General features: G+C 33.8%; 2 protein-coding genes across 2 annotated transcripts; one reads left to right on the forward strand and one right to left on the reverse strand.

Annotated features, from left to right (window-relative positions):
* Positions 1 to 5,505: 5,505 nt before the first annotated feature.
* On the forward strand, positions 5,506 to 6,242 carry LOC102585815 (uncharacterized). The gene has a single exon (XM_015308843.1). It carries the CDS (start codon positions 5,630 to 5,632, stop codon positions 5,939 to 5,941), a length of 312 nt encoding a protein of 103 aa, XP_015164329.1. The 5' UTR covers positions 5,506 to 5,629; the 3' UTR covers positions 5,942 to 6,242.
* Positions 6,243 to 6,455: 213 nt separating this feature from the next.
* LOC102587815 (uncharacterized) lies at positions 6,456 to 10,168 on the reverse strand. Its single transcript, XM_006347451.2, has 6 exons — positions 9,452 to 10,168; positions 8,824 to 8,977; positions 8,561 to 8,737; positions 8,391 to 8,474; positions 7,417 to 7,498; positions 6,456 to 7,124 (listed from the first exon to the last, which is right to left on the reverse strand). The coding sequence occupies exons 1-6, from the start codon at positions 9,757 to 9,759 to the stop codon at positions 6,670 to 6,672; spliced, it is 1,260 nt and encodes a 419-aa protein (XP_006347513.1). The 5' UTR covers positions 9,760 to 10,168; the 3' UTR covers positions 6,456 to 6,669.
* Between the last annotated feature and the right edge of the window lie 1,793 nt (positions 10,169 to 11,961).

Raw genomic sequence — 11,961 nt, forward strand, 5'->3', positions numbered from 1 at the left:
TAGTACTTCCATAGTTATATATTAGTTGATCATTTTACTCAAAATAGTTGTCTCATATTAATTTATCACCTTACTAATATGCGGGTAAAAAGAAAAATGATCAATCAATATGGAACGAAGAGAGTAGCGTATGTGTTAGAGTGGGAAAAAGTCTCACATTGATTGGGAAATGAACTGGTGGTCTCCTTATATGAACTTAGACAATCATCCCCTCATGAGCTAGCTTTTGGGGTTGAGTTAGACTCATGTCTCATATCTTTACATGGTATCAGAGCCAGATCCATCCCCGTTTGAACTCTCGATCCACGCTCCGATCGGGCATGGGCATGAGGGGAGTGTTAAAGTGGGTAAAAGTCCCACATTGGTTGGGAAATGGACTGGTGGTCTCCTTGTATGAACTTGGACAATCTCCCTCATGAGCTAGCTTTCGGGGTGTGAGTTAGGCACAAGAATTAATTTAACATGGTATCAGAGCCAGGTCCATCCCTGTTTGGGCTCCCGGTCCACACTCCAGTCTGTCAGACTAGGCGTTAGAGTGGATAAAAGTTCCACATTGGTTTGGGAATGAACTGGTGGTCTCCTTATATGAACTTGGGCAATCCTCCTGTCATGAGCTAACTTTTGGAGTTGAGTTAGGCCCGGGTGTCATATCTTTACCGTATGTTACGTTAGGAATACATATATTTATTATATTTAACAAGCACATGTGTTATGAACCAAGTCCAACCCAATATCGATATCAAGGTCACACATGTAGTTATTGGGCTGACAAGAGCTATTGGGCCTAAAGCATCCAAGCTCCAAAGAGTAAGGTAAGGTATGCAGCAATAGGAGGTGATGTCTGTTCACGAAAGAAAATAGTTGAGCATGCTGTATCTGCTTATTTAGCATGTCTACAAGGCTGCATCAAGACTATGGCAGACTTTGGTTTCATCTTTGCACCACTATCACAACTCTTTACACAAACTCAATTCCACCACTATTACTCGAACCTTGAGGACAAGGTTCTTATTGAGGACGAGAGTATTGTTATGAACCAACTCCAACCCAATATCGATATTAAGGTCACACATGTAGTTATTGGGCTGACAAGAGCTATTGGGCCTAAAGCAAGCAATAGGAGGTGATGTCTGTTCACGAAAGAAAATAGTTGAGCATGCTGTATCTGCTTATTTAGCATGTCTACAAGGCTGCATCAAGACTATGGCAGACTTTGGTTTCATCTTTGCACCACTATCACAACTCTTTACACAAACTCAATTCCACCACTATTACTCGAACCTTGAGGACAAGGTTCTTATTGAGGACGAGAGTATTGTTATGAACCAACTCCAACCCAATATCGATATTAAGGTCACACATGTAGTTATTGGGCTGACAAGAGCTATTGGGCCGAAAGCAAGCAATAGGTCCAATTTTATTTGGGATCCAGGCCCATTTACACTTTGTTAAAAAGGACTAGGAGTTAGAAGAATGGGGATGAAAAACTATTATGTGAAGCTTTGGCTTTCTGATCCTCTCATCTCCTTTCTATGGTCTTGTATCTCATCCCTTTCTGGTTACGTCTTTCTCGATTTATCTCTCCTTAGTTAGTGTATTATTACTTTGTTGTGCGTATTCTACATTATAACTCATATTCAGTGATTAATATATATAAGAGTGCTTCTGCTGGAATTGAGTTTGTTACAACATGTCAGTTCTTTTTTAATAGATTTAGTTGGGTAAGTTTCTTAGGAGCAACGATAAATTAAGTTTTAAGCAAAATTTCGATTAGTTGTTGTCGAAAATTGAAACTTTGAAAAGCATTTTTCAAACAAAACCTCGTGAAAGCTACAAGATTGAAATTGTAGGCAGCTAAATTTTGAGCAATTAGCGCTAAATCAAATTGTAGCCATGTTACTCTGATGTAAATTCAAGAGATTGACATACTACAATAATACAATCATGTGGAAAATCAACATTGAATTTAAGCGAAAGTGCTGGACAAATATTGACTAGAAATGAGTGTTGGTCCACAATAGCCTTAAGATATTCTTACATGGTGTGATATTGTCTGCTTTGAATCAAATTCGTATAAAAAAATCACGTCATTTAGAAAATTTTACAATTTATATATACCGGTTATAGAGGATGATGATCAACTAGTTGTTGGCCTTTAAAGCACTGCAATTGGTAGTTTCTGTTTTTTAGCTAACATAATTTGTGGGTTAATTGCAACTAGCCAACTACTTGGTTGAATTAGTGGAGTGTGCCAACTAAATTGTGAGGGTCGAGGAAAATCCCAACTTGGACCATTACGTGTATTTTCTAACAAACAGGCCAAATCAAAGCACCTAGCACGCCTTAATTTGCCAAAGTCTATAATTGCTAGCTATTTGAAGTTTGGTTGACTGCTTAATCCATAATTCCATATGCAAATTGAACAGCTTTGAGACTTCAATTCATTGACCAGGTCAACAATCCTTTGATTTTGTTATCAAAGAAAGTCCACTAATATTGATTGGGTATTTGGATCCCAAACCTATTAGATTATTTTTTGGGTATGTACATCCTAAAAATATACAGTGAGAGAGACAATGAATGGACTATAGCAAGTGGCTTGTTGCAAAATGGGGTAATAGATGCAAAAGACACGAATAGGCGTATGCTTAAACCACGGGAAGCAAGACACGTTTCACCATTATACGAACTAATTTCCTATTAGGAATAACCATTAACAACTACTCTTATCACTTGTTCTCATGATAGTCCGATACATTAAGTATTCCGCTTTTACATATAATTTTAAAAAGTGTCCAACTTTAAATTTTGTGATATAAACCGTTTATCTTAATATAAATATATAGTAATTGATTCCACGAATTTTGTCCAATACAAGTATTCTAAACTATATTTGTGACTTATATAAGAGAATTTAACTAGTTAAATTGTGTGTCTAATAAAAAGCTTCCACGTAATGGAATTAGGCAGCTTCCCATTTAATCCGGAAGGAAAAATATCATGTCGTTCCAAAAATAGAAGACTCGCGAGTCGTGACGCGTTCATAAGATAGTGGCCATTTTAAAATAGTGGTGAAAAAATTAGTTCATTAAATTTAAATTGATTACTGATTTATTCATTTGTTAATTTAGTCTATTTTAATTTAATTTATTAAAATTTAAATTGATATTTAACCTAAATTGATCTAAGAACAATCTCATCAAAATATTTTTTAAAAGATAATTTTTTATTTGATAATAAAGAAAAATACTGTTAATATTTTAGTAGATACTAAAAAATTATAAAAGAAGAAATAAAGCAATTAAAAGCATAGTAAAAATTGAACAAGTTAAATTTTGATCTGCATTTTATTTTATTTAAACTCAATTTATTCCAAACCAAGTAACTTATAACAAATTTTTGCATGAGTTATCCCAATTTCGTGGTGATCTGTAATTTTTAATTCTACGCTAAATTAATTAAATAATATGATTAAAGTATGCATAACTATGACCTGATTTCGCATGCAAAACTTCTGAAAATAGCTCAAACTCAATTCAACCAATCCTGCCGTCCTTCTAAGTCCCAAAATTGCGATTTTTTTAAAATTAAAAACACTTATTTTGAGATAAAATATTTTTTTTGGGGGAAGAAATTAAGGTATTTGGCTAATTAGTAAAACTGTTTTTAATTAGAAATATAAACAGTTTTTCTGTTTTTGAGAAGAAGCTAAAAAAAATCTACTTCTTATAAAAAGCAGAAACCAAAATTTATTTTTTTCAAAATCAAATTATCCTTGCCATTTATACATATTTACCCATGTGTCTCTTATATTTATTTATTTTTATGGTGAATTTTCATATGTGTTAAGTATTCCGCTTTTACATATAATTTTAAAAAGTGTCCAACTTTAAATTTTGTGATATAAACCGTTTATCTTAATATAAATATATAGTAATTGATTCCACGAATTTTGTCCAATACAAGTATTCTAAACTATATTTGTGACTTATATAAGAGAATTTAACTAGTTAAATTGTGTGTCTAATAAAAAGCTTCCACGTAATGGAATTAGGCAGCTTCCCATTTAATCCGGAAGGAAAAATATCATGTCGTTCCAAAAATAGAAGACTCGCGAGTCGTGACGCGTTCATAAGATAGTGGCCATTTTAAAATAGTGGTGAAAAAATTAGTTCATTAAATTTAAATTGATTACTGATTTATTCATTTGTTAATTTAGTCTATTTTAATTTAATTTATTAAAATTTAAATTGATATTTAACCTAAATTGATCTAAGAACAATCTCATCAAAATATTTTTTAAAAGATAATTTTTTATTTGATAATAAAGAAAAATACTGTTAATATTTTAGTAGATACTAAAAAATTATAAAAGAAGAAATAAAGCAATTAAAAGCATAGTAAAAATTGAACAAGTTAAATTTTGATCTGCATTTTATTTTATTTAAACTCAATTTATTCCAAACCAAGTAACTTATAACAAATTTTTGCATGAGTTATCCCAATTTCGTGGTGATCTGTAATTTTTAATTCTACGCTAAATTAATTAAATAATATGATTAAAGTATGCATAACTATGACCTGATTTCGCATGCAAAACTTCTGAAAATAGCTCAAACTCAATTCAACCAATCCTGCCGTCCTTCTAAGTCCCAAAATTGCGATTTTTTTAAAATTAAAAACACTTATTTTGAGATAAAATATTTTTTTTGGGGGAAGAAATTAAGGTATTTGGCTAATTAGTAAAACTGTTTTTAATTAGAAATATAAACAGTTTTTCTGTTTTTGAGAAGAAGCTAAAAAAAATCTACTTCTTATAAAAAGCAGAAACCAAAATTTATTTTTTTCAAAATCAAATTATCCTTGCCATTTATACATATTTACCCATGTGTCTCTTATATTTATTTATTTTTATGGTGAATTTTCATATGTGGTGATTTAATTTGTGGAATGATTTTTAAATTTATTTTGTTTGATATTTTTAATTATATTTAAATTATTATGTTAATATTATATTAATATTTAATTTTTATTTTTATTTATCTTTTTACAATATTCATTGAAAATTTGAATATGTACATTTTAATTTAACAAAAATAATTTTATAATAAATATTTAAAATATTTTTTTAAATAAAATAATCTTAGTATTAGAAGTGCATTGCTTGTCATTTTTCGTAATTTGACTATCAAAAATACTTTTTTTTTTAAATGATTAGCCAAACACAATATGCTTATCAAAAATATTTTTTTCAAATAAATTAATCAAATACAAATTATTATTTTTCAAAACCATTTTATGAAAAGCTATTTTTAAAATATATTTAAAATATAAACCCTTTTTATGGGTAATTCCAAAAGACTAATTCCACCAAATACTACCAATTATACTTGGAAAGGGAATTAACGGCAACTTGCTTTCTCCTCTTTCCACTTTTGTTCCCCAATTTTACTTCGGCAACACGGATTCCAAAATTTAACCCCTCCCTTATTAAATACATCTACTTCTCCAACTTCTTTTCTTCATTCTCAAGTTTTTACATCGCTTACGCTTCTTACATAAACCAAATCCAATACATTTTCATCTTGTTATTTGTTTACCCAATTAGAAGAAAAAAATAGCAACAAAGATGATGATGTCAATTTTCAGTTCCTTTGATGCTCTCTCCGCTGAGATCTTTGGCCTAAAGGTAAGCCGTTCTTGGGCACCGGCCTCTTCTGACAACAAACAACAACAAGGTCTGGCTCCTCTTGTATCCGATCGCAAGACCGCCGCTTCTCCGCCGTCTACTTCCTCACCTGGTGAACTGAACAAGGCCGGAGAGGCAGCGGCGCCGTCATCTTCAAAATCGCCGTCGCGTCCACAGCAGCAAAGGAGGAGGCTGAGGTTTGCACCGGAATTGGATGGGGTCCACTGTTTCGAAACAATTCTTCCCTATTGATTTTTACATAAAGTCTAAAAGATTGAAATTATTTATTCTTGTCTGACTGTAACTAATTAGCCCACGGCCATCATGGAGGTTGATACAATTTAGTTGTATTAAATTCTTTTATTTCTTGTTTGAACAACTTCCATCCACATTTCTTTCTTTAAATCTGTTTCCCATCTTTTCTAGAGGAAGAAACAAAGAGATTGAAAAAGCAGGGAATATGCTGTATGTTTCGTCTAGTGCACGTTAATGTAATTCCACTATTTTACCCCTTTCTTCGAGTTGAAATTACGATGTGATAATTCTTTACTTTTCTCGTCTGTATCCCTTAGCTTTGGACTTCTATTCTTTTTGGCTCATTTTTTGTTTTCCGGTGGATATCCATGTTGAAATCCAACCAAATTCAAATTTAACAAACTCTTTTCCCAGGACAACAGATGCGACTATAAAGGCCGGACTAGTAAGCTTGCGACTATAAAGGGGGGTAGTAAGCTCTCTACAATATGACTCACATGAACAGTAGTCATATGGTAAGAACTTCTTGTGGACAGTCTAGTGATTAAGAATCAAAGGCCTGAGTAAAGCAGATGATAATCTGTGCCGCGCTTGTATTGATCAATAATACTCAGCTTGTGTTACACTTAAAAGTCATTGCTTTTATCGATCACTAACACTACGCTAAAAGGGGGGGATGGAATAGGTTATGTACAACAAAATCATCGCACTAATGAAATTATCCGTCATGGCCTTGGACTTGCTTTTTTCCCTATATTTCCAAACCTTTTCGCTACATTAAACAAAAATGTCTTGGGTATGATTCCTTGGTCAAGAGTACAAGCAACAACCAAAGCTCCGCCAATGATAAGTAGCTTTGGTATGTTTATACTGCCCTCACGTTTTGCAGGTAAAATCTCTATGTCAGTCCCTGATGATTCCTCATTCCCATCCGTTGACTTCAAGTATTCTGGATCAATTTTCGTATTTACTTGGGCCATCAAAGCACAGTGAGAGATCTTCGCGTTAGATGCTCTTGATTTCTGGTAGGAACGAAGTCCACGTTCAATCTTTCTTACAGCCCCCCACATACCTTGCCTTACCCCAAATTTTGCGATTTCCCATGGGATGCCCATATCTTCGTGATGGAAGAGAAGCACCTCACATGCAGTCAGCTGGCCATTTCCTTCCCTTGATTCCACTGTTTCATGCAGTACAGATGGAATTCAGAGTCAGATGATCAAGACTTTTAAGTCTAAATCTTGTGAGCGACACTTGCAGATAAGTTGATAAGGAATTGCAGGAAATTCATTCCCAGTAGGTCAATGTGCATGCATTGTTAAGAAATTGAACAGGATGATGCCAGTCAAGCTAATGCACATGTCTATTCTAATTCATAGATATGCTAGCTAGTTGGGAAAGCAAAAGCATGGTAAGTTAATTTCCCAACCTGGAAAAGAAAAAGGAATTCAAAGAAGGAAGTAAGGTCATACCAGCTTGAATGAACCAACTTGAATAGTACAGGTCAACACGTCTTGGTTTGTCCTTCCTGGGAATAGTAGGACATGGCACTCCCTGATTAACAAATCACAAGGAAAATCATAATTAGAGGGGACCTCCAAATATAGGAAAATCAGCTCAGAGTCAAATGGAAGAGGATTAATAAACAAGGGTGTAGCAATTCATTGGTTTCTTTCCATTAATTTGTGGCGTTGGGTGGGGTGAAGGGGATGGTTAAATGTTTTCAGGTGGTCCGTTAACTGTGGCATAGAAGGAGAATACTTTTGATGTTTCAGGCCTCTCAAGCTCTGCCCATCCTCCATTTCTCTAATTGAAGTCCAAAGAAGGATTTTGTGGAAGTTAGAGAATCCCAAGCAAGTAAACTGACATCAACTACACTCTTCACAGAACTATTTTTTTAATATTATGTTTCAAAAAGAATCATTGTCTTGTGGCTCCTTGTTACTGTATCTAGGACCAGCTTAAGCGTCGGTGCCACAATAGGTATGATCTCACAACTAGATAACCTGACAATTGTGCTGCCTAGATCAAATAGGAATTTCCACAAGAGATGCCATCCACTAAACAACTCCAAGGTCTTTGAATGACTCAAAGTTGCATCATGGACTCTGCACCTAATGATATCAGCCAACAATTCTACTAACATATTCATCCATTTCACAGGCCCTAGACCGATTCATTTATGGAAGAACTCAAGCAAACAGCACGTCATCAATCAGACAAATAGGCAGTGTGTAAGCATAACATGAGACCAACTTAAACATAGTAATTTGCCACCTTATCGGCTGAATACTTGAAGAAATGAAGAGTCAGAACGAGAAAAACATCTAAATCAAAAGAAAAAAGGATCGGCTATATGAAACCATGTTGCTCCGTTTAAGCTCATTTGAATACAATATTATACAAAATAAGAACAAAAGAAGGGAAACTACTTGAAGTTCTGTACCTTTGTTACACAATAATATGACCTTCCTGACTCCCATATTCGACGAGCAAATATATATTCTCTGTCGCTGCAGAAAAACGGGAACTGCACAACAAGTATCCAAATGAATTAACTACTTATTAGCTAAACAAAATACCGAGTTTACAAAAGAGTACATTGCATATTCTTACTTTTCGAACCCAGTGTACTACCATCATTCCTGTTGTGGGGCACTCTTCTATCGTTTCAGCATGTACAAGCATGTCATCCCACTTCACTCGAAACTCATCATCCCAAAAGAAATCCCTCAATAATTCAGGTGTTGCGTCCTCATACACAGTTCGGCTGCAATATTGAGGGGGACCAGTCTAGAAAAACAACAAGGAAAAATCAATAAGCAAGCCAGGCAAAGGGGAAAAGATATAGCAATACATTAGACTATAGGCTTTACTACCTCCGGATGACGCTGCCACGCTTGATAGCTCATATTAGGGGTGGAATGATCCATCATGTGTTTCCACGTAGGGCCTCCATCTTTCCTCTCAACAAGATGCCACAAATGATCCAAATCTTCATCTGATATTGGTAAAGTATTCAGCCTCGATGGACTAAGACAGAAAAAGGGAAAACAGTGTGAGTAGTGAGTAGTGACCCCATCCAATCAAGATGAAACCAAAATTATTGAAAAATTCTCGAACTTGAACAACCAGAGTCAGCATTGTATTGTATTGCTGGTTTGAATGCAATGTTTGTTTCGATTGTTACTTAAATTTTACTATATCGTATTGTTAAATCCATGTTCCATAACAACAAAAAGTATGTAACAACCGATTTGGTGTTATCGCCTCATTACCTATCTTTTTCTTCTCATATTATCTTTGCTTGTTATCTAATAATCCTATTGTAGATTTGTCCATCATATTGCTCATGTGTGACACTATTTAACAAGAACCGATACAATCTATCCAAACATTGTATTCATCAAGACAATACAATACATTAAGCAACAATATGTAACAACCACCCAAACAAAGTATAACAAAGCATAAACTTTTATATTTGAAATAATGAATAGAGCTTACCCACTGTCAAATTGTTCAATCTCTGAGCCAGCATCCGCATAAGAAGCAAAACTAGGGGTAGGAGCCTCGGAGGACTGAAAACCCAGGGGTTTGGAGGTAGAAGGAACCGAAGCAGAGGGGGAAGAAGGTACTGAAAAATCAAATTTACAATTCTTCCATGCAGCCCATTTAGGTTTCCAAATCCATCCCACCGTAATACCCACAAGAAAAGCAATCCAAACAGGACCAAGAAACACCATAATCTCTACAAATACTGCACCTATGGTGGGTCTTTCAAGAATCTCCAAAAATTCCTCAACTAACACCATCCTACATCTATATCAAATTAACCAAAAAAAAATAAAATACAAGCGATAAATCGATTACCCAGAAAGGTGAAAGAAGATGAATATTTTGATATGGATAAAATAGAAAAGGAGATGAAAGGTAATCTATGGTGGTGAGGAATTTATTGTTGTGTGAAGATACTTGAGTAAAGGATTAAATGCGAGAAAGAAGGAAGGATGATTTGGTTGTTTGGATAAGAAGAAGATAGGATAATGGTCATCAGCAAAATAGTGGACTGTTGGTGCGTTAAGAGTGGAAATCTCGAGGGGAATCGGATGGGGACAAAACGACGGAGCATCCTATGTCGGTGTTTTCTGTTGTAGAAAACGCCGCAGTGTGAGGCCAATTGATGCTCTTTCTACACCTGTGTCATATCCTTACATTTCTACTCCCTTTATTTTTCAATTGGTTTTTGGTAGTTGGTACTATTACTTTTTCGAAAAAATAAAAAATGGTAGGTGTTTGGTGTTTGGAGTTTGGACATAGAACTTGGAAGCATGATTTCAAGTTTTGATTTTAAATAGTTTTTTTATTTATGAAATTTGTATAAAATTTCCTATTCAAACAATCATGATTTTAGATTTTTAAAAATTTTATTTATAAATTTATATTTGACATGAATAGATTGTCGTATTAGGTGAGGATTTTATTAGAGGGTAGCTAGTGACTACTACGGGTTGAATATTGAATTAGTAATTTTTTGTAAAATCATGTGCATTTAATAGTTTGTAAAATCACAACTATGATGTGTGTACACTCTTTCTTTTGTTTAAAGATTATGGTGTATGACCGTCCAAATTGAAAAACAATTTCACTGTGGTAAATTAATATTAGGTTAAAAGTTAAGGTTAAAGATTAAAATTTATTATTGTATAAATTAATTTATTTCAACCATGACATTCACCATCTACTTCTCCACATTCTTAGTTATTGTCTCGTTTCTATCGTGATATCGATATCTCGACTTGAAAGGGTAGAATTTAGAGTTTCCAAGAAGTAACCTAAAAATATATTTTAAAAAATTAAAATTAATGTTTCGGACCATCTACTTCCCCACATTCATAGCTATTGTCTCTCATCTATCGTGATATCGATATCTCGATTTGAAAGGGTAGAATTTAGAGTTTTCAAGAAGTAAACTAAAAATATATTTTAAAAAATTTAAAATTAATGTTTTGGCAAAAAAAGTTATTATATATGTCAAGTGGATGAAGATTTTATGAACAAACATACCTAGAGCATTTTTAGACAAACATTTGCTCTAGTCAACGTCTAGTTGTGTTCACTTACTATTGTGTGATAGTTTAAGTAAGAAACTCATACTCAATAGCTCAAGGACGAAGATATCATGATTTCATATTTCGATATGAAATCATATGTCCAAACACTTACTTATAAAAGGAACACGAGCATATGCAATTTATTAATTGACGGCTTAGAATATTTCGATATCTCATTTATGAACTATAATTTACCTATTTGGTAAAATTATATAAGAGTTGATATCTATAAACATTTCGAAACAATTTATGTATAGGTTATTTGATACTTAAATTATGGGATGTTGTTCCTATCCTCTAAACTATTACTCTCTCCGTCTCATTTTATATGTCACATTTTTACTTTGCACTTGCATTAAGAAATGATGTAACTTTACCCTTCTACCCTTATTTAATGTTTGCTTAAGTCAATTTATTAATAAATGACAAGATTAATTAACTATTCTTTCAAGGGTATAATAAGCAAAATATGGTAATTTATGCATAGATTTTATAAAATAACAAGTATTATGGTCCAACTATTTATAGAAAAGAATGACATATAAAATAGGACGAAGGGAGTACATTTTCAATATAAAAACTCATTGCAACGCCAAATAATACACATAGTAACTTCTCTCTTTGTCACGCCCCAAACTCGAGGGACGCAACTGGCTCCTAATGCCAAAACTCAGGTCCGAGCCGACCCTGCTGATCCATTTGCTACTAGCGCATGGCAGCCACACGCAATCAAGAAATCAAACAAGTATATCTCGGCTTAAAACTAAGTCATCGGCCGGCAAGGCCCCTGTCAACTGATCTATAAAAGAAACAGCTACTCCCAGGAGATCATATAAATAAATAGACAACTAGTACAGAAGTCCTGATTGGGCCGTCGAGGCCACCATGATATCTATACCAAAA

This window comes from Solanum tuberosum, unplaced genomic scaffold, assembly GCF_000226075.1.
Source record: "Solanum tuberosum cultivar DM 1-3 516 R44 unplaced genomic scaffold, SolTub_3.0 scf00093, whole genome shotgun sequence".
Taxonomy (NCBI): domain Eukaryota; kingdom Viridiplantae; phylum Streptophyta; class Magnoliopsida; order Solanales; family Solanaceae; genus Solanum; species Solanum tuberosum.

Bases quoted from the DNA above. Each gene is read 5' to 3' on its own strand.
- LOC102585815 (XM_015308843.1), top strand. From the start codon at position 5,630: ATGATGATGTCAATTTTCAGTTCCTTTGATGCTCTCTCCGCTGAGATC.
- LOC102587815 (XM_006347451.2), bottom strand. From the start codon at position 9,759: ATGGTGTTAGTTGAGGAATTTTTGGAGATTCTTGAAAGACCCACCATA. The intron at 8,978-9,451 runs GTAAGCTCTATT...TTTCTGTCTTAG, and splicing joins ATTGAACAATTTGACAGTGG to TCCATCGAGGCTGAATACTT. The intron at 7,499-8,390 runs GTACAGAACTTC...TTTGTTAATCAG, and splicing joins CATATTATTGTGTAACAAAG to GGAGTGCCATGTCCTACTAT.